A 25,488-nucleotide genomic window follows, 5' to 3' on the forward strand; every position below is an offset into this window, starting at 1 on the left:
CCTGCAATTCTTAAGGCGGAATGCCATTTCCTCTGCCTTCTCTCCTTTAGCCACTTGGGATGGTTAATTTTATGTGTCAACTTGGCTGGGCCGTGGTGCCCAGGGATTTGGTCAAACATTATTCTGGCTGTTTCTGTGAGGGTGGTTTTTTTGTTTTTGTTTTATGAGATTAATATTTAAATCAGAGGACTCTGAATAAAGCAGATTGCCCTCCTTAATGTGGTGGGCCTCACCCAACCAGTTGAAGGCCTGACTAGCCCAAAGACTGACCTCCCCTGAGCTAAAAAAAAATCTGTCGGCAGATGGCCTTCAGACTTGAGCTGGAACTCTTCCCTGAGCCTCCAGTCTGCTGTCTCCCACATTAGATTTTGGACTTGCCAAGCCTTCATCATCAGGTTAGCCGGTTCCTTAAAATAAATCTCTTTATACATACACATCCTGCTGGTTCTGTTTCTCTGGAGAGCCCTGACACTCCAGTTGGGGGCGTGTAAGAGGCAGCCGATCCATGACTCTCATCATTGATGTTTCTATCTCTCTTTCCTCCTCCCTTCCTCTCTCTGGAGTTAATAAAGATATATTTAAAAAAAAATACAGTAGAGAACCTGGCATTGTTTTGCTAGTCAAAACCTCAGATCCAAAACGCATAAGCATCTGGAGGACTAGTGGGTCACGTCCTGCAGAGACCCTTCCACCATTTTCCATTCCCTGGACTTCATGAAAAATGCTTCACACATCCAAGTTCAGGTTTTCTACCAGGAAAACGGGCATCGGGCCGCCTCATCTCCTGGGGCATCTATTTACCTACATATGTCCCATACCTGGGAAGCAGATGCGGCCCTGTATTAGGATTAGATTGGCAACCCCCACCCCCAATGTTCACGGGTATCCTCAGGAGAGCCGCCGGATCATTCCCAGTCTGGCTTGTTCAGACTCAAAATGCACCAGATGTCAGCAAATCCAGCTCCAAGTCCCATGCAGCCTTCTTGAAAGCTGCCTTCTGCTGAGGTGGTACAGACATCTGTCTGCATGATTAGATTTTAGGGTCTTGGACCAGAAAGATAGCCCATGTGAGCAGGGACAGTATCCCCAGGGCATGAAACAGTGCCTGGGAATATTAACTTGGACAAACAAAATTCTGAAATTCTCATGATCAGAGTCACTTCCTTGGGTTAAGGCATTAAAGACCCCTGTGAAGTATGTTATGGAGGGGCTATACATATTAAGACATCATCAGCCATTAACACCTCTTGTGACTTCATCAGAGTGGCCTCAGAGTGCCCTTAGCCCCTTGGGGACCCAGGTGGGGCAGCTGAGTTCTGGTAGCAGAAGGGGAGAGAGTCACAGCCTGCGGGGCAGGGGTGGGAAGTGGAGAGCACAGACAGGTGTGTGGTATGGAGGGATATGGGTGATAAAAAGAATAAAAGATTTCACAAGGAACACTGCTTGACAACGTGGAACCAGCTGGACCTCCGTAGGAGTCACCTTTTGTCCCCATAATGGGCCAGATCATGAACGTGAGGGCCAGGCCAGTCGGCAAGTACACAAGTCCAGCTGGGTCTGTGGAAGGAACTTGGCATCTCGGAGCTGGCCTTGGCCTGGGCCGTGAAGTTGGATGTGCAGGGATGAACAGCCAGCTGCGACACCTACCTGTCCCAGGAAAGGGGAGAGCAGCTGGGGTGACTGGCACTCAAGAGGTGGGGCTACACCACGCTCTCAGCCAATCCGCTTGCCCGCTGGCTCCAGACTCCTGACACCACGGTGGGGCAGTCAGAGATACTCTGGGGGGAGCAGGGAGAAAACATGGATCAAGTGACAACAGCTAAGTATGGGGGCAGCCCCTGCCTGTCAACCACGGGCCAGGGGCTCACGGGCCAGCAGGGGAGCATAGGAGAGGCTGACTGGCTGTCCGCAGTCCCAGAGGGAGGCCGTGAGGCTCAGCAGGGGGAGGATGACATCTGGTCGTAGTCGGGGCACTTGAGCAAGGCTGGGTAGTTGCTGTTCATCTGCAGGGAGGCGTCGCTGGAGATGTCGGAGGGGCTGCGGCCCCGCACCCAGGCGTCGGGGTGCAGGAACTGGCCGGAGTAATCGGAGCAGTTGCTCAGCCGTGGGCGGTAGAAGCCGGGGTGGGGCCGGTACATGTCCTCGGCGGTGTACCTCTTCATGAACAGGTACACGGACATCACCCCCGCACTCTGCAGAGAGAAGGCCGGGGAGGGCTCACTGCTGGGGGCCTGGCCTTGCTCCCGGGCCGGGTGTGCATGGGACACAGCCATGAGAGCAGCGGGGGTGGGGAGGGAAGTGGGTACGGGTCAGCAGCAGGGCCCTGGGACACCCTGGATGGAGCGGACACCAGCAGGTAAACCAGAGACGTGTTTTGGGGGTGCAGGCTGGCAGAGGAGTGGCCCAGGATGTGTGTGGAGGGTCTTGGTCTTCCGGCTCAGCCTGGGCGGTGCCCGCTCCCCACCCAGCCTGTCGGAAGGGTTACCTCTGTTAAAAGGAAGGAGATGGCAGCGAAGGCAAACGACCAGCCGTACTTGTAGCTGAAATAGGTCTCTGCGTCCTTGGTCCTGTTGAGCATCTCGTCATTGATGCTGGAGATGTAGAGCACCAGGCCCACCACAAGAGAGAGGCCTGGGTGGGGGGAGGGGTGCTCAGAGAGGAGGCCGGGGGGGGGGGTTGCTGAGGGGGCACCCACCTCCCCCTGGGGTTCAGAAGAAAGCCATGGGCCTTGTGGCGACAATGCACTCATTTGGAGTTCAAGGGGGACAGGGGCTCTCCTCCCGAAGACCCTGTTTAGAACATTACCTTTTGGAAGGCGGACAGTCGCAGGTAAGAAAGCTGCCTGTCCAGCCGCCTCCTGAGCCGTGGTAAGCCCGATGGTTCCCACCCCACCTGCCCTCTAGGATCATCTGTCAGGCATAGGTACCTGACCCCATCCGCGGACACTCAGCGTCACCTATGGGCTAGTACCGTCTAAACGGCTCCCCAGGTGACACTAATGTGAACGATGGGTGAGAACCACTGAGCTAGCAGGTGGCTTTTGCTAAACTGGGGAGTAAGACAGACTCCCCGTCACAGAGGCAGCCAGGCCTCCTATCGCAGGCTCCAGCGGTGGGCGGTAACATCACTGTGGCTCGCGGCCTGTGCAGCCCACCCGACCACCGGGCGTGGCCTCCTGAGATGGCCAGGCAGCGAGGTAAGGAGAGTTTGTGTAGATTCTGGCAACCATTACATCAGTGGGGGCACTGGAGCCCAAGTGCCTGCTGCCACTGTGCAAGTGACGGCCGCAGGCACTGGCCCCGTCAATTAGTAACTGTAACTGAATCGGGACATAACTAATTACTGTGTTTTCAGCTGTTCAGGTTTAATTCCATTTCCGTGATTAAACTAGGGCGGCTTGAAGGGTGAATGTCCAGGGAAAATCAGTGATTTAAGACTTCCTTGGCGCTTAACTCAGGTTTGCATCACGGGGCTCCAGTGGACCCTGTCTATTGCCATCATTAAAATAACTTCCTGCGGCCCCGTTCAGTCTGAGCTTCCCGATCCTGTAGCCTGCTGCGGGAAAATCTCAGGTGCCTCAAAGCTACTGGGCAGCCGTGACCATTGTCAGGTTCATAGAAAGATAAAGAGCTTCACCCTGGGTCGCCACCGCTTGGACTTGGTGGAAATATCACCACGCAGAGGGGGGGCTGAGGACATTGCAGGTGTCAATGAATAGGTGTTGGGTAGATGGACAGAAGGGTAGATGAAGACACAGCCCTTCGAAGCCAGGAATACCCACTGCCAGTGGGAACTAGAAAGTACATGGCGGGGACGGTGCAGTGGAGACCCCTGGGCTCTAATCCCAGCTGGCCCCTGGCTGAGCCTGTCAGGTCACTCCTCCTCCAGAAGTCACAGAGGGGCTCAAGGTCGTCAGAAGTCTCCTTCTGACTCTGCCCAGGTCACTGACTCAGCTGGTCGGGTGCTGGGGGCTGACCCACAGCCATGAGCAGGGCTTCCCAGAGCAGGGGTGTCTAGGAGTTAAAAATCCAGACGCACGACAACATGCTCACCTGAAAGGATGAAGAAGATGCCGGAGACAAAGGCCAGTATGGTCCTGTGGGGACGGATGTGTCCGATGTTGCTCAGGATAAACCCAATGAACATGAAGAAGAGACTGACCAGCGGGAATGGCGTGGCCGAGCGGATCATTTCTGATTTGAGGGACAAAAGCATGCTGCCAACCTCCAGTGGCCTTACTCGCTGCTTACTCTCCCCTGAGCCGAGTGTTCCTGGCAGTGTCTGCCAGCTGGTCCCCAGAGCTGCACCCTGCATGAGCTCCCCGGGCTCCACCCCTCCTTGGGTGGCCTGGGACCTCCCAGTGCTGCCAGGGCTTTGTCCCTTGGCCCTTAGCCTGTGGGGTCTGGGCTAAGTCAGGGGGGATCAGTGTCGGAATTGTATTCCAAGTTCACTCTAGGTGTCAGAACCAGCTCTGGTGAGGCCAAGGCCATGGAGTCAGTCTCGTTGGGGGCCAGAGGGCTTGATTCAGTCCTCTGAGTACTACGGCCTGAATGTTTGTCCCCCTCACAAATTCATATGTTGGAACCTAATGCCCAATGTAATGGTATCAGGAGGTGGGGCCTTTGGGGGGGTGCTTAAGTCATGAGGGTGGGGCCCCCATGCATGGGATTAGTGCCCTTATAGAATGAGGCCTCACAGAGCTCCCTCCCCACTCCCGCTGTATGAGGACACAGCCAGAGGGCACCTGCTATGAATCAGAAGAGGGCCCTCACCAGAACGTGACCATGCTAGAGCCTTGACCATGGACTCCTAGTCTCCAGAACTGAGAGAAATACATCCCTGATGTCTACAAGCTACCCGGTCTGTGGTATTTTGTTATAGCAGCCCAGACAAAGATGCTGAGCATGGATGCCCTCTCACTTGCCTGGGTCACAAGATTGGGACAATCCAGCAACCTGTCACCACCCCCGGGTAGATAATTGACAGAGCAAGTTCTGGTGAGCTCAGACTAGCACAACCAGCTGAGTCTAAGGACATTAGCTCCTGAGAAACAGGCTGGTCACCCGACTCTTCCCTCTGCCCTGCTCCACTCTGTCTGGCCAGGGGCCCAGGTTGGAAAGTCCGAGGCACCTACTCAGAACGTTGACCGTGGACTCGGACGTCAGCTGGGTGTTCATGGGCATCACATACTCTATGGTGAAGCAGCGTCCACGCTCCTCACCTGTGAAGACAAGAATTGTTTACCTTTCCAGGCCCTTCTGGAAGGTGGATTTGGTGCTTCCAAATGCTTCTAGGATCTTCAACCCAGGGTGTATTTGCGTCTGGACTAGCTCCAGACTCTAGGGTGTCCTGGCCCTGGCTGGTGGCCCACAGCAGGAGTGGGGCACATCCTGACATCATGTTCTTCCTGAAGAAGCACCACTGTGGAGACAACTCGAGCACCAAGAGTTGCCTGAAAGTGGCCAGACTGCAAACTCAAGCTGGGTGAAACATCTGCTTGTTGCTTCGGGACAGACTCAGTGCACAGCTGGCTTAGATTCCCCACTGTGGGCGTCAGGGAGCAGAGCCCCAAAGCCGTTAACCACTTCGAAGCCAGACCCTGGTGACTTCAAACTCTGCTTCAGATTTAAGCAGAGAGGTGAGGTCAGTAATGGATGCCATTCCCAAAGCAGACACACGACACCAGTAGGCTGGGCCTGGGGGTGTCCTCCCTGATAAATACTGGTGGGCACCAGGGGCTGCTCCTCTCTCCGGGGCAGGGCTGTCTGCAACCCTGGTGGCCCTTACCAGCGAGGAAGCACACACGCCATAGGCCTGAGTGCAGGGACATCTTGATCTCCGTGCTCTGGTTCTGGGGCAGGATCACGCCCTCCTCCAGGTACAGCCAGTAGTCGGTGCTGACGGCGATGCCCAGGAGGCCCAGGCCGCAGACGGCAAAGACGCTGCTCAGCAGGGTCAGCGCCTTCCTCCCGCAGGCGCTCATCTTCCCGACGGTCACGTGGGTGGCCTGCAGCCGTGGTCCCACCGGCAGGGAGTGGGCTCTGGGGACAGGAGAGAGGGCGAGCAGGCAGTGGCAGCCATGGCTCCGAGGAGGCCAAGATGAGGGGTTTTGAGGTAACTAAAGTGAACCCCACCTGGCTAAACTGATGAGTAAAGACCAACAGGTCAGCTCTCTGGAAGCCAGGCCAGAGGGACAGAGTTGCCACCCTCTTCCTCTCCCTGCCAGGAATTCACAGCTTTCTGGCCAGGCTACTGCAAGGGGCCACCTTGTCCTTTGTGGGAGTCCCCCTTGCTGGATAATGCTATCCATCCATCCATCCATCCATCCATCCATCCATCCATCCATCCATCCATCCAACCATCCTTCCATCCATCCATCCTTCCAGTAGTAATCCATGGTGCCCAACATGGGATATAAAAAGACAAACATTGAACATGACACTACCCTTGACCTTGAAGATGTCCCGTCTAGAAGAACAAAGGCCCCCACAAAGCAGGTAGAATGGAGCTGGGTGGGGGCTATGGTAGAGATCTGCCCAAGAGCCCAGGAGCAGGGAGGAGGGATGGAGGAGTGAGCTCTGCTGGGTGGCCTCGGTGTTGAGAAGGACTCCGAGGGTCACATGAACCCTGGCAGGAGCTGCAGCATCCAGAAGGAAAAGTGGCAGCAGCCTTAGGAAGAGGCAGAGGGCAGAGGTGGCCTCTTGGGAAGGTCTCTTCCTCATGGACTACAAGCAGTTGTAGTTCTAGGTCAATGGAAGTAAAGAAGCCACACCACACAGTCCAAGCTCAACGGGCCTCCTAACCCACCTGATTAGAAACGTTCTGACTCTTAACTGCTCAGCACACAGTGTTGGCAGGAGCCAGCTCTGACCCAGCCAGAGAGAAGCTAAGAACCTTTTCAAGGTGAGCCAGGAGCATGCCTGCTGATGCCTGCCAGGGCCCTGCACTGGGCTCGGAGCTGGGCAAACCTGAGGAACAAGGCAGGTGGGTGCTGACCCCACGGAGCCCATGGCCCAGCTCAGGGCTCTGAGCACTGGCTGCAATCTAGAAGCACCCAGGGAGTGCTTAATAGTCCCAATGCCTGGGCGGTGCCTGCATTCGAACCTCACCCTGCCTCCCCCTCAAGACTCTTCTCGTGCCACCCCTCTGAGTGTTTTCCAAAGCAGGTTCCACAGAGCAAAAAGTTCCTTGGAATATTCTAGCAAAAAGGACTCTGGTGGGAAAAGGCTTGGGGAGCGCCGCCTCTACGCCTGGAAGAATCCCACCGCACATTCATATGTCAGAGCCTCGGAAAGTGTGTTTAGCGTCACTCATTCCAGTGTTTTCCAAACTTCTCTGGTCACACAATGGCGTCTGGTCCTGTGAGATCCACTTTGGGAACGAGGCTGTCCCCCAAGGAGAACAGGCCTGCCCTACCCGCCCCACGAACCTGCTGGGAGATTAAACGTCACAGCAGCCACGACAGGGCTTTGGACAATCTAAAGAGCACGGTGCAGTGGAGGGAATTATTAAGCACCGGCAGGGCTTTGGAAAATCTAAAGCACGATGCAGTGGAGGGATCTGTTACTAAGCACCGGTGGGCACAGAGCTGTCCCCGGAAGGCGGGCGGGTCAGGGGTTCTGGAATATGACGGACAGCGCCTGGCCGGAGCTGGACAGCAATTTTAATGATAAGCTTGGCGGCGAGACAAAGAAAGATCTGGGTCTTGGAGGCTTGGAAAGATGAAAGTGGAGAGGAGATTGCATCTGAATCTATAAATACAAGAAATAAAAGAAGAGGCAGAAGCTGACCCGATCCGCCAAACTCTGTAACAGCAGAGCTTGAAGCCTGGCATGAGCTTGGGAAAAGGGAAAAGTCCCCTTCCAGAGTATGTGGCAAATTTAGGGACTCTGCACAGAGCACAAAATAACATTCTTATTCTTTACACAGTGTAGTTATGCCTCTGTTATGAAATCATAATTATTTACACATAAATAATATCATTAGGACCTCACAACAACCCTGCAGGCAGGTGGTATTAGCCCCATTTTGTGGACTGGAAAATTGAGGCTCAGAGATGTTAAGTAGCCTACAGGACATCATAGGTGGGTGACAGGCTGTGGACTGAAGCCCAGGTCTAATCCCAGCCTGTGCTCTGGCTACACCATCGCCCCCACTGAAGTGCAAACAGTTCCGGGTGGGTCACTAGGGAATCTAGAAATGTATGTGACACAATATTTGGAAGACTGCCTTTGTAAATGGCTAAGTGTCACCTAAGGGCTGTTTCTTGAACCTGAGCTTCCTCTGGGCAGTCGCCGGGCATATCTTCTGATGTGGTCTTAGCATTTCTGATTCCAAAACCCACCTTTCTGGTGGGCAGACTAATATTTCTCCCAAACCACAAATAAGAAAATCAAGGTCCAAAGGGGAGACGTACCTTGCCTATGGAGGGACAAATGTGTGAACTGGTAAGTTTTGGAATGCTGATCCATGCCTTTTCCCCGTGCTGCATGGCAAATCATAAGGCAGCCGATGAAAATTGCCTGTCCTGCCCCATTCCAAAAACAGCATTATTTGCATCTTAGTTCATTGCCTGCCTTTCTTCCGATGTGACCGCACACGCAGGCACCCAATGTCTTCTGTTGGGAGCAGGGGTGGGGGTCCCCTTGAAGACACCGGTCTGGGATCAGTTCCTAGTTCCCACATAACCAGGCTTTTATCCAAGTCTTTGCTTTGACACAATTGCTTCTCCTTCCCATGAATCCCATTCTCCATCTCCAAGGCTCATTTGATTTTCCTGATGGGGAAGGCAGACACTTTTTATAAGTTGCTACCACCAGGGTAGATGTTTACACAATAATATTAAGTGAACAAAGCTGGATGTAAACCCACATGTCTAACAAGAATTCAACTATGAAAAAAATTCACAGGCTGGGAAGAAAGAAACAAAAACGTGGACTGTGGATGCTTCCAGGTAATAAGGTTATGTATATTTGATTTTCTTTATTACTTTCCTGCGCTCGGCAAAGCTTCTGAAAAAATGTATTATTTCTATATCCAGAGAAGAGAATTAAAGTAAAGACTAGAGTCGTCGGTTCTCCAATCGCTGCCTTCGTGTTCGGGGTCCCAGTGAACTCCTGGGCTAGAGATGCTGAAATGCAGTGTTATCCTTTGGGGCTTGGGGCCCAGAAGCAGAAACAAGGCAGCTTTGAGTCTTTTAGGGTGATTACCTGGCTGCCATTATCTCTAAGTATTAGCTTGTTAATTATCAGGGATTAATGGTTGCTAATTATCATCCATGACTAGCATTATGGAGAAATGTCTTGTGGAGAATTAAATCACGAATGGCACATTTCCCTGCCCAAGCCAATAATAAAAGGACTTGCAATGAGGTGCTTAGGTGCTCAGAGACGGGTAGGGGTCCAGGTGTGAGTGGGAGCCCAGTTAGAGGACTGGACAGTAGTTTAACTGGAGAGAAGGAGAGAGTGGAAGGATGGACCAATGCAGAGTCCTGGTCTCAGTTTCGTACCATCCCAGACAAACCCTAGTACCGTGCTGAAGGCCATGACATTCTGTGGTGGTTGGAAAGTGACCACAAATTCCTTGAAACTCCTCCCATTGAGAGGTGAGGTCCACACATGCCTCCTTCCCTTGAGTCTAGGCAGGTTTGTGACTGCTTCGACCAGTAGCGTACACTGGAATGATGCCACCTGACTTCTGAGGCTGGGTCATAAAAGGAGATGCAGTTTCTGCCTGGTTCTCTTGGGAGCTCTCTCAGGGGGAAGCCAGCCCCCATATAAGAAGTCTGACCCCCCTGAGATCACTATGCCTTAGAGCAGAGTTCTCAAATTCGGCCCTGTTGACATTTGGGGCTGGGTGATTCTTTGTTGTGGGGGTGTCCTGTGCATTATAGGATGTTCAGCAGCATCCTTGCCTCTTTCCATGTCCATCAAATGCTGGTAGCACTCCGGCTGTAATAAATGAAAATGTCCCTCTGGTTGTCAACACTGCTCTGGAGGCCATGCACAGGTGCTCTGGCTCACAGCCCAGCTGAGCTACCAGCCCACAGCCAGAATCAGCTGCCGGCCATGGGATCGAGCCACCTTGGACATCCAGCCCAGTTGAGCCTTCAGATGACAGCAGCCCCAGCCAACGTCTGACTGCACTTGCATGAGAAACCCCAGCAAGAACTCCCTAGCTGAGCACTTCCCAAATTCCTGACCCACAAAATCATCAGCAAAAGATATTAGTTGTTGTTTTATATCATTATGTTTTAAGGTATCTTGTTATACAGAAGTTACCAAAATAACTGTATTACTCATTTATTAGCATCTTCTTTTAACTGCCCAAGTATGATATAAATCCCAGGTGTGATTGCAGAGAATGTAACTTAGTGATGGAGGGTGTGAGGGTCATAGTTTAATCCCTGGAATTTACAGCTATGTGGGGAAGTGAATGGCATACGGGCTTTGGGATCAGGCAGATCTGAATTAGAAGGCCGGCTCTTTCATTTAACATCCTGGGCAAATCACATGACCACTCTGAACTTCAGTTTCTTCATCTGAAAAACAGGGATCGCTTCATAAGGGTAATTGTGAGGGTTTATGGAAGTGTCATTGGATAAGGCTGGGCTACCGCGTGCCAGCTCAGTAAATGCTGCAATCAAAAACTAACACACCTGACACCCAGAGCAGTGAACAGCACAGATGTAATAGGGTAATTTTGTGATTTTTGTCCTTGAAAAGGAACAAAATGGCCCAGACTTTCTCATCATTATCCAGCTCTCCAAGCTCCCTCTCATCATGGTGGTTGGTTCCTGCAGAATCTTCATCCCCTCTGCCCCCAACAAAATCTCAATCTTCCTGTCTCCTCTCTCACCTCCATATCAACAAAGGCTTTGGCTTGGAGAGATTTTAGGTTTTTCTCATTTGAGGAGCTAAACTGCCCACTCAGGAGCTCTGAAGGTAATGGAGACTGTGGTTTTATTTCATGGGCCCGCAGGACCACTGCACGCTGGGCACAAACATGCATTGAAGGCCCACAGGACAGGAGCTTTAGAACAGGACAAACAGGGACCACAATGACGGGAAGGGTGATGACAGTTGCCACTTATTGGGCCAGTTTATCTACTGAGCATCCACACTCTCGTTCCGACGCCTACCTGGCCAAGTCACATTATGATTATTTTTTTACATAGAGGAACCCGAGGATGGTCACCCAGCTCATAGTGACAGAGATGAGATTCAACCCTAGGTGGGTGCGACCCCTGAGCCCGGGCTCTGTGCACCCTCCTCCCACCCCACCCCCTGCCCCTTGCAGCCATGGAGACCAGGCCCCTCTTCCATTTAATCCAGACATTCAAAAAAATTCTGCCTCCTCTCTTTAACAGCACAGAGGTGGGAAGTTGACGTCAAAAATCATTCTTAACAAAGGGGATATATGGTGTAAAATATAAATGAACAATGAGCCATAAGACCGTTCCATAAATCTCTGAGTTTGAGCAAATGTGTCTGTACCTTGGGGCTTCTGTCCTTCTGACCTGTGCCCATCAATCCCCGCCCTGCCATCAGCCACGAATAACACAGGCTCACCCCCCTCTGCCCCGCTAAGTCACCCCCCAGCTGTGGGCACGTCGGGGACCCCGGCAGCAGCAGAGATGCAATCGCAGCTGTCCTGGGAGGCCCACCACCCCACAACGAGGGCAGCCGCCCGCTCAGTCCCATCCCTCCCATCCCAGCAGATACGGGTTTTTATTTGTAGCATTTGCAGAAACCCAAGTCCCTTTTAGCAAAGGCAGAGTCGCACACGCCCTCTTTCCTTTCGGTCCCACGCAAACACAACCGCCCCGGGGCTGCGCACGACATCGCTCAGTGACAAGTCTTAATAGCTGGCAATTAAGCCCACTCCCCGCTGCCTCCTCTCGCTCCCACCGCCGCAGTGGCGGTGCCCGGAGCCCCGCTGCCCCCGCGGCGCCCAGGCGGGGAAACGAAAACCCGCCTCCTACCCTGTGTCTTAATGCGTGTAGACAGGAAAAGCGGTCAGGCTTGATCTGATTTCGGTGACACTGGCCATCTATCAGGTCCAGGCCACAGAAGCCTCCGGGGAGAGAGCCGGGCTCAGGGCCTGTCTTTTCCTTGGGACCCTGACTCGGGGTCTGCTGCTCCTCCGAGTCCCCCGGCTCCCCGGCTCCTGCCGGCTGACGTTTATTGGGTCAGGACTCGGCGCCAGAAACGGCTCTAAGCGATTTTACACATATTAATTCACTTAATCCCCGAAACAACCCTTGGTGGTAGGCGCTATTATTGCAGTGAGGAAAATACTAGTGCCATCTTCCAAGGGGAATGAGGGATTAAATGGCCCGATGCGGGCAAACAGCTTAAAGCGGGGGCTGCAGCCCGGCTGGCGCGTAGTGAGCGCACAGTCATCTCAACTGTGCCATCACCTCCACCTAACGGACGAGCGGGTTGGTGGTTCGGCCATAGAAAGTGGGGGGACTGGGATCTGAACCCAGCAACCTGGCCCCATCCCCCGCTAGGCGAAGCTGCCTCTCGCTCACATCAGCCTGGGGAGGGGGAGAGGTCCTTTAGACACAGTGCTTCGCTCATCACCTCGCAAATAATCGCAAATAATTGCCTCCGAGAAGCGGAGGCCCTGGCTGTCGAAGGGAGACTTTGACCTAGTTTTGCTCAGCAGCAGCCTCTTGCTGACGACGAGAGGGCTGAAGGTTTCACGCCCTTTCCGGCTCGGCCCGTGGATTGCTCGGGTGGACGGACACACCAGGTATTTTTCATACAAAACAGACAGTAGGCGGGGGACTGGGAGGGAGGAGAGAGAAACTGAGGCTCCCGGCCGGGCCCTGAGTTACTCCTGGTTCTGTCGGATCCCCTCCTCCAAGCTTGGTGCTGGTATTTGTGTTTCAAGAGAAAATTTTTTATTTTTTCTGCCGGATTCGTCATCCTGAGAGAAGGGAGGAAGGTGGGATGGGGGAGCCTGCGGAAGAACATGAGCCTGGCTTCGGAGCAGCTACCTGGACGGCTCGGAGCCCTGCAGACAGCACGCCGCTCCAGAGAAACGCTGATGCAGGAGGGCTCTGGGAGACGATCGATGTGGCCCGGCCAGGTCACCCAGCAGCGATGTGCTCCTATAAATACCTCCTGCCAGCCGTCTTCCCGCCTCCAGCACATTCTACCATAACTCAGCCTTCTAATGGCCCGCAGCGCACATGCCCAGGCCTCCCTCCTTCCATCACCCCAGGCTCCTGCCCCTTTGAGCCCCAAGCCCTGGGGCAGACGGACAGCTGGACAGGTGGCTGTGGGCCCCAGAGAGACGCCCACAAGCCCTGAGTTCCAGCCCTCCCCATGGTGCAGAAAGGAAAGGAAGTGCCAGCCACCTCGGGGTGAGGGCCTTGAACCAGGGGCGAGGAGAGAGAAGCGGGAAAGGGCCTATGTGTTTCCCTGAGGAGTCAGTTCTCATCAACACGATGTCTCCTGCTCCTTCGTCTGTCCCTGTGACTTCAGGTGAAATGAAGTCTGGGTCAACCTGAGACCCCAGGGGCCTGGTTCTGCACATGCCCACCCCCTGTGAGTGAGCAGGTCAAAGGCCATGTGGCAGGGTGAAGGTCCAAGAACTCTCTCAGGCCTGGCAGGTGACCCAGCGGCCCCCCTGGGGGGCCCTGCTGCTGACCCAGGAGGCCTTGTCCCAGCAGATGCCTCACAACTCTTGAGAGAGAAAGTCAAGGTGCAAGGATGTCTTTAAAGAGGGTTTACTACCTCCTGACTGGATGACAGAACTCAAGACCTGGGCAGGGAACTGAGGGCGAAGAAGGGGGGGTTTCACTGTGTACCAGGCCCCCAGGAGAGGGTGTGTGACAAGGGTGCTGCTCTCTCTGCTTCTCAGCCAGTGACACCACCTCCCAGGCCCGAGCCGCTGGGCAAGGAAGGGCACTGGTCTGGAAAAAGCAGCACAAGGCAGGACAAGTGTGAGCCTTAGCCCGGCTGTCACTGCCACTGCTGCTTGCTGCTCAGGCCGTGGCCCCATCGAGGCTGGATGCCCCGGGCGGGGTGTCTGGCTGCCAGTCCGGCCTCTGTGGGAAGGAGGGGGCGGGGCCTCAGGCATGTGGCTCCGCCTCTCAGAGTCTCATCAATAATACAGGAGGGATTGGTCCTTCACATGGTGGCTGTGAGGATCCCGTGACATGAAGTAGGTCGTGGGCTCTCTGCAAATGTTCATCTTCATTCCCTGATGCAGAAAGGAAGCCAGGGAGGCCGACCCCAGGGTGGGAAATACTCGGCTAACAAGATGACACTGGCGGGGTGGGGACAGGTGGGAAGAAGCTTGTGCGCCCCTCACTTTAAAACCAGACTTGACAACTGTCTCCTAGCTGAACAAGGCAAAGACTGGGAGGGGACTCTGCGGGGCTGGGAATATAGAAACCGTCAGAACTGATAGAGAGGACACTGCCTGCCCTCCAGGAGGCCAGCTCAGGTGGGAGGAGAAAAGGGACCTCTCCCAGAATCCCACGCATGACAGGATGGAACAGGACACAGCCCCAAGCCTTACTACCAGGCGGCCTCAATCCCTGCTGCTCATGAGAGTCACCTTGAGTTTTAAAGACAGCCCAGAGCCGGACTGCTCCGAGACCAACTACACCTGACCTTCGGGTGGGGTGAGCGTAGGGGAAAAGGAGGCATCGATATTTGAAAAATTCCAGGTGAGTCCAACGAGCAGCCAAGGCCGAGACCCATTACCCACCACGGAGACCCTCACCAGCCGGAGATGCGCGGGCCCCACACCCCGGGTGTGATTCTAGTTCAGTTTGGACCAGAGCTGAGCTATGCAGCATGGCAGCCGCTAGCCGCACGGGGCCCTTGAGACTTGAAATGTGGCTGGTCCAAGCTGAGATGTGCCATGAGTACAAAACACGTCTGTTTAGCAACGTTGCTACATACAAGATCAATGTACAAAAGTCAGTAATGGTACAACGCATTCAAATAGATTTAAGAACTCAGAAGATACCACTAAGTGAAAAGGAAAGGGGCAGCTGTGAGAAAATGTTTCAGCGCAGACATACGGCGAAGGATTAATATCCAAAATATTTCAAGAATTTCTATAAGAAAAAAAGGTGACCCCAAAAGAAAAATAAATGGGAAAAAGACAAAAATAGACATTTCACAGAAAAGGGAATGGGTGTCACTAGACATGAAAAGATGCTCCCTATCACTAGTAATCATGGAGATGCACGTCCAGATGACCATGAGATACCATTTTATTCCCACTGTGATGGACAAGAAACCTGACAGTACCAGATGTCACTGAGAACAGGCCACAATGAGAACTCTCCCACACTGCAAGTGAGAGTGAGATTTGGTACAGCTACTTGGGAAAACAATTTGGCCTTCTGTAGTAAAATGAAACACGTTTCCTAGATCACTGTGTCCGTGCCATTTCATTCCTCAACGATCCCCGTAGACGGGCATTATATTTATATCTTTACTGAATGAGGCTGAGAAAGCTTAAGTATTTTGCCATTGTTCATATATGCTCTGAAGTGCCAGGGGCACTCAGTTTAACATATTTATGACATTTGTATTTATGTTCATGAGTGAGATTGGCCTATAATTTTTTCCACTGTCCTGTTTAAGTTCATCATCAAGGTTATATTAGAACCACAATAAGATACCATTACACACATGCTAGAATGGCTAAAATTAAAAGGATTGACAACAGTAAGTGTTGACAAAGATCTGGAGCAACTGGAGCTTTCATACATTGTGCTGGTGGAAATGCAAAATGGTACAACTACTTTAGAAGACAGTTTGCAGTTTCTTATAAAGTTATGCATGCCTCTGCCACACAACCCAGCAACCCCACTCCTAGGTGGGCAGGCTTTTCGCCTCCTGTTCATGGAGCGGGTCTCAGTGGCAACTTCTGGCCTTGCCAGGGGTCAAGGTCACATCCTCCTGTCCCTGGGTGGGCATTAAATTTTCAGACTTGAGCTACTATGGCCATATCTGGGTCCAATACCTCCTGATCCTCCTTGGTATCAGTTCACATGCTCAAGGCTCTGGGTTTGAGTCCCTTGAGGACTTTTCTTGAGAGTCAGTCGTGTATTTTAAAACCTTCTTAAGTGCTGGTGGTTGCATGGGAGTGAGTTAGCTGAGCTTACTGTTGCTGAAACTGGATGTGTCTAATTCAGGACCTACTTTTCACCCCCTGTCTTTCCTAGAGGTGGTAGCAGAAATCTCTAACAGCCTACGCCAAGCATTCTGGAGGGGGTGGGAAGGGAAGAATGCCTCTTCCTAATTCTCTGAATTTCTCAGTGTGTTATAATAAGCACAATCTATTTCTCCAATCGGAGTGGGTGCGTGTATGCATAAACACATACATGAACTTTAATTTAAAGATTAACAAAAGATGACCTATATATAAAGAAAAAAAAAATATTTTTAAACCAGAGCAGCTTCATGGCAGAGGGAGGCTGACAGTGAACTCCCTCCGCTCTCTTGGGACGGCCTTCTCTGCTTCTTCCTGGGCACGAGCCAGCCGGCCCCAGGCTTTTGCAATGCTCTATTTTTATTTTCATTATTTAACTGTGTCCAATATACACTGCTAAGTGGGGCACTCAGCTCCATAGCTTAATGGACAACTGGCCTCCGTCTGCAAAGGCGCAAGTCCCATGGAGCTCCCCAGGCTGTTAACGGGGGTCCTTGGGGCCCCTGCCCCTGTCAGTTTCCATCCAAGGCAGAGAGAGCAGGGATGGGCTGCCAAGGGCGGGACACAGGAGTAAGCGAAGCAGCAGCGCCCACTGGCAGCCTGCGCTCAGGAGCAGGAAGGCTGGCGGGGCTGGAGGCGGGCTATCAATTTGTCTTTTCACCTCTACTGGCTTGTTTACCAGTCACTGAACTCAGCTCCTGGCCAGACTGGCTGGGAGCTGCACTGACCCACCTCCTGGAGAACTAAGGGGGTGTAATTCTTCCACCTCTTCTTTTTCTTGGTCATTTGATTTCTTGGCCTTCACAGTGAACTAAACTGCATCTTCTGACCACCTGACCCCACACAGGCTGCACACCCAGGAAACTGGAAAACAATGGGGTGAGTCATCAGGCAAACAGGCTCAGAAGTGTTTGCCGATCCACAGCACTGACCTTGGCCCTCAGCATTCATGGAGTTTTACCAAAGGTTTTCATTGGACCCTTTCATCAAGCCCGGGAATGGCATCGTCCTATGGATGGCATGATCCATTCTGCAAGTGAGGACACTGAGGCTGAGAGGGGTACCCGCCCAGGGGACCTGAACTGTGTCTCCTGGGTACAGTCCTCAGTCTGTATTCTCCCCATGCTCTCTCCTGGGAGGCCGGGCGCTTTCGCAGGAACCCCTGGGAACAGAACTCAGGGCACTGCTCAGCCAGGAAGTGTAATACGCAGGTCTTGGAGTGGGGGGCACCCCGGGATGCCCTGCTGGATCTGCCCCTGCCCAGGGTAGGACAGCAAGGCAGGAGGGCTGCTGCTTTCTCTCTGATTCCGAGTGCAGGGCAGGCAGCCCGCCTCCCCCCCTCGCTGGCTGGCTTCACCCCTCCGCAGCCCTTCCCTCCCCAGTGTGTCCGCAGGCGCATGAGATGATGAGTGTTTCTCATTCCCCCACAACAACACATTCATCAGGAGGGAGACAGCCGCTGCGATCTGGAGGGAAGGCAGGAGCAGTGCAGGAAATCAATAACGGCGAAGGATGTCTCTATATCATAACTCCCGTGTGCTCTTTGCCTCTGCAGAGGCAGGGCAGAAAAAAACACTGGCTGCATTTTTTATTCTAATTTATCTTGAAACTGGGTGAACCCAGCGGTGCCCCCTTAATGGCTTGCCATCGCCTGCTGGCACTTGGGTTGACAACACGCTCTCAATGTGCACAGGGCCGCCCGTTTATCTGACTTGGATGTCCTGGCTGCCCTCTGCTCCAGTGCTGGGGCCTGCTTGGCAGGGTCAGAACACAAGTCATTAACTTGGGGGAGGTGATGGGAGAAGGTCAAAGGAGGGAATCAGGGCCACAACCACAGCCCCAAATTCATGTCTCCTGCACAAAGAAATTCCTACTTTCTTTGGGTTCAACTACTTTTAAAGCTGAGCTGAAATCCCAATAGCCTTATCAGCCAGTAACACTTTAGTCTGAATTTATAGAGCCTTGTCTTCAATGGGGACAGTCACAGCACCTGTGTTGGGGACATGGTGAAGAGTGCATGAGGTGGCTCTCAGACAGGACCCAGCCCACATCTGTTCTGTCATCAGCTGCTGTTAAAGCCAAGCTCTGGTAACTACCCAGGGCTCAGCACAGTTCCTGTATGCAGCAGCTGTTTGCCTCAAGTTTCTGGAAGCCTGCTGTGAGAGTGGGATAGGGGAGGGTATGGGGTGCCTGGAAATCTGGAGCAATGTCCCATAGGAAGGTTTCAGAGGGGGACAGCATGAGGGTGCAGAGGGCCAGGTGGGGTCCCAAAACCACCATGTGCCTGCCACTGCACTCGGAGCTGGGAACTCAGAGGTGGATGCCAAGCCCAGCCCCTACCCTCAGAAAACCCAGCTCAGAGTCGCTGAGCCCCCAACTTGGGGCCTTTATCTTCATGAACTCAGGGGACAGCCAATGCCTTGTGCCCTGGCAGGGTGGAGCTGGCCTTGCCAGCACTTGGCATGCTCCTTCTGCAGAGCAAGGTGAGGCTGGCTGAGGCATCGCGGGCCTCCAGGATGAAAAGGTGTGAGTGAAGGTCACCCACCAGGGAGCAGCCACCTATTCTGAGACCAAGTGAGATTCACACAAGAAGTCACCTGCCTCCTAGGGCAATGGCTGGGCTGTGTGGATGCATCACCCACCCCGTGGGGAAGGCACTGCTTTCTGGCATGCCAACACGTACTGCCCATGGGTGCCAGGATGGTGCTCCCAGCACCCTCCTCCCTGGGCCCTGCTTGGAGGAGAAGCGCGATGGGGAGGGGAGCGCCAGGGGCAGTCAGGAGCAGGAACAGAGTGGAACTCCGCGAGCCCTAAGCCTCTGCCCGGCTCCGCAGGAGCAGGAGGAGAAGAGGCCAGCTCCCAGGCTTTGGGCCCTGAGAGACCTGGGTTCGAATCTCACTCTGCCACTTATTAATTCAGTGACTGAATGGTTGCTCAGCCTCTCTGAGCCTCAGCTTCTCATTTGTAAAGTTTCTTTAATTTGGAAACAAAAAACGAAACAAAAGACAAAAAAAACCCCACTCACTAAAAAACCCTCCGAACAATGGTATTATTATTTCCAGTTTACCACTAAGGAAAGCTGAGAGAGATGGAGCACAAGTGACTTGGTCAAGGTCCCTGGCAGTGAGTGGTGACCAGACAGAAGTCCTCAAGGCTGGCCCACAGCCATCTCACCACCTGGCCTTGCTGTGGTGGTGGGACATTCCCCCAGCCCTCGAATCGTTTTTATACTTTACAGATGTCCTCTGTAGACCACCAGCTTAACCTCTCTGGCAGTGGAGAGGAGGGGGCACAGCAGACGGGTGGGGGAGAAGGGTTGGGGAGAGAAGGGTTTGAGGCTCCCCTGCAGCACACCGGGGACGTGGCGCCCTCTTCTGGCCTTTGCTTGTTGTGTAATGAGACAGCCTTTGATTTCTCATCTCTCCACAGCTCCTTCTGCTCCCGGTGGCCTGGGCCCAGACTTACTCTCACAGCCATGGCCCCAGCAAGCTCCAGAGCTGGGAGGGCTTCGGAAGTTGTGGCTGGAAGCTCCCAAAGGGAGGGGCTGTTTTATTCCATGAAGCATCTCTGAGCCTGGGCACACAGTAGGTGTCCAGAACGTGTGTGGAGAAAATGAATCCTCTCTCCCATCCCATCCTCGAGCAGATGGGAAAGAGTGACCCAGAGAGGAGTGGGGACTTGCCTAGGGGTCTCCTGAATGCCCATCCCTAGGCCAGGGAAGTTCCTGCGGCAGCCCCCGAGAAGATCCGTGTGAAGGATGCTTCCTTGGGCAGGTGCAGAAGGAGCCGTCCACCCAGTGGGCATCGTCTTCAGGTGATTGAAAGATTCTCACAGTAGGATCTTGGGCATGTTCTCTTGGGCGGGGCCTGCCTGGCACAGTCAGAGGGCCTTGGACATCCGATCATCCCACTAGATGGGGCAAACGTGCAAGGACACACCAATGGGGCTTCACACCCTCTTGAGCACATGCCGATACAGGCGTGTGACCAACAGTCCCGGGAATTTCCTTCCTTAGGAACCTATTTCTGACAAGTACCATGTAGAAAGTGAGAACCTGGCAATAGGCCCACTGACACCCTCTAACTTAGAGTCTTAGGGGCTCAGGGGTCACAGAGCCTTGATCCTGTGTCTGCTGCCCCAGTCCCTGCTCACCCACACAGCTATATGCAGCTTCATCAGCTCAGCTCCCGGAGAGGCCAGGCCAGCCTCCTTGGGGACTGGCAGAGCCTGGCCCCGAAGGCCCAGGGGATGGTGACTCAGGAAGAGCGGCTCTTCCTCCTCAGCTCTCGGAGATAGAGAGAGAAAGGGAGCATTTGACTTCCCTCCCGAGATAACGGCCTCGAACTCACCAGATGGCACTGCTGCCGCTCAGCGAAGAGGTGCACAAATCCAGAGCGGGAGCCTGAGGCTGGGAGAAACGGAAGGTGCTGCTTGCCCTCTAGGCCCCTGCTGGCACGAGTGTATGGAGAGGGAGGGAGTACGAGAGACGGCACAGGCAGCAGGAGAGACGGCACAGGCAGCAGGAGAGACGGCACAGGCAGCAGGAGAGGCGGCACAGGCAGCAGGAGAGACGGCACAGGCAGCAGGAGAGGTGGCACAGGCAGCAGGAGAGGCGGCACAGGCAGCAGGAGAGACGGCACAGGCAGCAGGAGAGGCGGCACAGGCAGCAGGAGAGACGGCACAGGCAGCAGGAGAGGCGGCACAGGCAGCAGGAGAGGTGGCACAGGCAGCAGGAGGGGTGGCACAGGCAGCAGGAGAGACGGCACAGGCAGCAGGAGAGACGGCACAGGCAGCAGGAGGGGTGGCACAGGCAGCAGGAGAGACGGCACAGGCAGCAGGAGAGACGGCACAGGCAGCAGGAGAGACGGCACAGGCAGCAGGAGAGACGGCACAGGCAGCAGGAGGGGTGGCACAGGCAGCAGGAGAGACGGCACAGGCAGCAGGAGAGGTGGCACAGGCAGCAGGAGAGATGGCACAGGCAGCAGGAGAGGTGGCACAGGCAGCAGGAGAGACGGCACAGGCAGCAGGAGGGGCGGCACAGGCAGCAGGAGAGACGGCACAGGCAGCAGGAGGGGTGGCACAGGCAGCAGGAGAGACGGCACAGGCAGCAGGAGGGGTGGCACAGGCAGACAATACGCCATTCTCTACAAAAACCCTGGGAAAGCCGAGGCTGGGAGAGGCTCTGTGACTAGTCCAGGGCCACACACTGCTAGCAAGTGACTGAGCTCCAAAGTCCACGTTTCAGTGGATGACAGTAGAGTGTGGACAGCTCAAGTTCATGTCCCATTCGTATCAAGGACCTTTCTGGGCCTTGAAACACAAGGTAAGGAAATAGTCCTTACTTCATAGGACTGCCGTGAATACGTGTGGAAAACTCTTGGGACAGTGTGTGCACCTGGCTCGTAGTGAGCACTGGCCTTACTGAGGGAAAGCTGAAGCCCATCAGGTGATGGGGCCCTTCACAGCCTGACTGCCCCCCCGCCCCCAATGAGCCACCCCCCTCCTGCTTGTTCCTTAACTTCCTCCCCCTGCTGCTGGAAGGCCCTTCCCCCAGATCTGTGTACACCTCCCTCCCCTCCTTCTCTCCCTCCCCTCCTTCCAGTCTCTGCTCAAATGCCACCTGCCAGCAAAGGCCCCTCTGAAAATGGCGCCCCCACCCCACAGCTCCCTAACCCCCGCCCCGCCCTGGCTTTCCCCTGGCTTTCAGCAGCCGCTGTACGTTCCCTCTTTCAGCATCTTCACTGTTTGCCCCCCTCTGTCCAGCGCTCACTTCCTCAAGGGAGAGCAATTAATTCTGTCCGTTCTGTTCACAGCTGTATTTCCAGTGCTTCCCACAGCAGGTGGCTCTACTTCCCAGGGGACATTTGGCAATGTCTGAAGACATTTTTGGTTGTCACAGTGGGAGAGGGGTGTTGTCGACATCCTACCATGCACAGGACAGCCTCCCGAAAGAGTAATCCGGCCCCAAATGCCAATAGTGCCACAGCTGTGTGCCCTTTACTCACAACGGTAGCCAGCATGCATACAGCAGGAGCTCATAAATGGCTGTGAGGGCGGAATGAAGAGCTGCTGCCACATCATGGTTGTTATTATTTAGGAACAGATGTGGCCGAGCACAGTCTTTAAGAATGGTCTGCACTTGGGAGTTCATGCCAACGGGTCCTACTGGTGACCTGTAACCTTTCCCCTCTGGTCTGAGCTCTGCCCTCGGCAGCACTCAGGACAGGCTGTAAACTGCTCACTGCTGGGCCATCATGAGTTTCAGGTCCCTTGAGAGCTGAAGTGACGCCAGCCAGCCCCTCCCGGCGAAAAGCCTGCCTGCGGGCCCCCTGGACAGGGACTGTCAGTTTCTCAACCCCACGATCCCCAACACTTGCTCCCACACTGGAGAACTCAGGACCATGTGCGCAGCTGGGCGCGGACCCGCCCGCACAGTCCTGTAGGGTGACCCAGCTGCCCCTCAGCCCAGGGAACTCCCAGGTCCAGGTGAACCCTGCAGTTTGGGCTCCTTTCGAGGAAGGGCAGCGCGGGCTGCGGGGCGCTCAGGGAGGCACAGGCGTCGAACCTCCCCTGGCGCAGCTCGGCGCGGGCCTTCTGCTGACCCAACCATGACAGCTGACGGTCCGAAGCAGCCAGGTGGCCCGCCGGGCTGCGGGGTGCGGAGCGCCGCCTATGGAACGCGCTGAACACCGCGGACCACGGGCAAAGGGAGGGGGAGCAGCAGGGAAAGGAAGGGTGCTTTTGCTTTGGGCTCCAGAAGTGGGCTGCTGAGGCCCAGCCAGCCGCTGGATTGGAAGCCTCTGGAAGCTTCTATCTAACATCTGCACCCCTGGCAGGCCACCCAGCCCACACTCCCAGCAGGAATTCCCACTTGAGGTTCACAACTTTCCTGCCTACTGCCAGCCCCATCGGTCTCCCGGGGGCCTCCTCGGGCCTCCCAGCTGGGCCTTTCTCTGCAAACTGAAGCTGGGAAAGTACCACCTTCTGCCCGGCCCCCCCCCCCCCCCCCCCCCCCCCGTTATCTCTCCTCCTCTCTCTTCTGCCCTCTCCCTCTCCCCTCACAGGTCCTGAAAGCTTTTAAACAAGTCATCAATGCTACAGTTTAGTTGCTGACATAACTGAGTACAAGGCCATACGCCAGAAGATTTACACAACACCTTGATTTACACAACACCCAGCCCATGCTACAGATGAGGAAACTGAGTCTCGCTGTCAGTGACCCAGCTGGGGTTGGAGCCCGCATTTTCCACCACGATATTAGGCTGCCTCCTCCAGCCACGTGTGGATAATTCAGTCAACCTCTCCCCTCTGCATTCCCCTCCCCCATCTCAGCCCCAAATCACCAAACCCCGACTCACAGCCCAAGAATGGCCAAGCTCTCACAAGCCTGCTGCCAGCTGGCCGGGGCCTTGGGTGCAGCCCACCAGGATGCCAGGGTTCTACAAACTGGACCTGTGCGGACAGGGCAGCCTGGCTCCACCCCACCCTTTGAGGCATCCACTACCGTTTGCATGTGAGAGGGAGGCAGAAGTTTGGGGGGGGGTGGGGATGTCTCAGGCGCAGCTACAAATTTCACCCTTTGTAGGCACCCTAGGGACCTGGCCCTGAAACGAGATGCCCCCAGCTACCTCCAGCTGCCCAGTTAGCAGAAAAGCAAGGCACAGCTCGGGTGTCTCAGGCAGACTCCAGGAGGCAGGCTGGCTGTGGTGTCAGCAGAAAGATGCAACCAACCTGTCACCAGGTTGCCTGTGGTCCTGAGATGTCCGGAAACCAGTACATCAGATCCAGGCCAAAGTCACCCCTCGCCAATGTCCCGTGCAATCTGGGAGGTTAACTCATCAAGCCCGGGGGTTTATGGAGATGAGGGGGTGAGCCTGGGGTGGCTGGGAGGGTGGTCCCACCTTGTGCTCCCTGGCATGGTGTGGAGCAGAAGCCAGCTCCTGACGGCCAGAGGACAGCTGCCAAACCTGAAGACAGGCTCCCCCATTTGGGTCCCTGGCCTGGGACCTGCTCTCATCTGGTCACTGAAAATCCAGTGCAAAGTGGGTGGGCTCCTTTCCTTTACTGAACAGCAGCTTCTTCAACCATAAAGGGGACACCGAGGTGCCTGGCAGGTTCTAGGGGCAGGTGAGCGCGCGGCTACACCCAGCACTGAGCGGGCACCCTGACAGCACAGGCGAGGCTCAGGAACGAGTCTCTTTCCTCCCCAGCCAGGCTCCCTATTTCTCTGTTAAGTCTTTGGGCCCCAGGAAGTGACAATTTGATAATCAGTCCCAGGAAGTGATACATTTGACTTCACTTACAAAATTTTACCAAACTGCACCTTCATCAATGGCCAAGTTAGGGTGAAGGCAAAGAGGCAGACCCAGTGACTAACATGGGGGCTCTGAAGTGGCCGGAGGAATTGGGGCGTCTGCCCGGGGACCACCCCCCCCAGACCACCTTCCCTTCTCCCCCGCGGGGCCACCTCTGCTCCCGGGCACCTGGCAGGGGCACCAGCTCCTACCCAGCCAGACCCAGGCATCCTCCGGGTCCCGCAGCCAGGCGGGAGGGTCTGGGGCAGGGGGACCCGCCGGGCGGCCAGCCCGCTGCAGAGGTGAGGCCACCCCGCAGGCCCGCTGTGGTAAGTGGGGAATCCACCCGCATAGACAGCCCAGCTCCACAGGTGGCCGAGGGCTTGCGGTCCCGCATTATCCGGATAATTATCCAGCCCCATTTGAGTCGCCCTGGGAGTCTGCCCTCGGCTTTGGAGGGGCAACAAGGGCTGCCCAGCAGCGTGGGCAAAGAGGGGCATGGCCACCTCCCCACACATCCCCGTACACGCACTCACACACTCACACACACTCACACTCACACTCACTCATGCCCACTCACACTCACCCTCACACACACACCGTCACGCGCACACTCACACACACTCGCTCACACACACGCACTCACACAAGCACGCACTCACACTCACGCACACACACACTCACCCTCACACACGTACACTCACGCACACGCACACGCACACTCACACACACACTCACACACTTCCCACCACGCGCCCGCCTTCCCGCGCCCGGCCCGGGTGGGGCGCGCGGGGGGCAGTGAGGCCCCCGCGGGCTGCGGGGCGATGGGCGCGGAGGCAGCGGCGGCCCCGGGAGGTCGTCCTCCGCCGCCCCCGGGGTGGAGCGCGCGGGGCGCCCGGTCCCCGCGGCACTTACCTCGCCGGAGCGGCCGCGACCCCGATTCTGGCGCAGAGCCCCCGCCGTTCCGCTGTCGGGCGGCAGGCACCGCGCGAGGTTCCCGGAG

The 25,488-nt window shown here is 55.1% G+C and overlaps 1 protein-coding gene across 2 annotated transcripts; it reads right to left on the reverse strand.

Moving 5' to 3' along the window:
- On the reverse strand, positions 1-25,488 carry CACNG5 (calcium voltage-gated channel auxiliary subunit gamma 5). 2 transcript variants are annotated; one of them, XM_087826316.1, is made up of 6 exons: positions 25,401-25,488; positions 5,788-6,041; positions 5,135-5,221; positions 4,053-4,193; positions 2,486-2,631; positions 1-2,192 (listed from the first exon to the last, which is right to left on the reverse strand). In XM_087826316.1, the coding sequence occupies exons 2-6, from the start codon at positions 5,981-5,983 to the stop codon at positions 1,935-1,937; spliced, it is 828 nt and encodes a 275-aa protein (XP_087682442.1). In that variant the 5' UTR covers positions 5,984-6,041; positions 25,401-25,488; the 3' UTR covers positions 1-1,934. The 2 variants fall into 2 exon arrangements, with proteins under 2 accessions (XP_087682442.1, XP_016070008.1); XM_016214522.2 differs by lacking the exon at positions 25,401-25,488 and adding an exon at positions 8,417-9,405.

The sequence above is a fragment of the Miniopterus natalensis genome, chromosome 17 (assembly GCF_054644295.1).
Source record: "Miniopterus natalensis isolate mMinNat1 chromosome 17, mMinNat1.hap1, whole genome shotgun sequence".
NCBI classification, from domain to species: Eukaryota; Metazoa; Chordata; class Mammalia; order Chiroptera; family Miniopteridae; genus Miniopterus; species Miniopterus natalensis.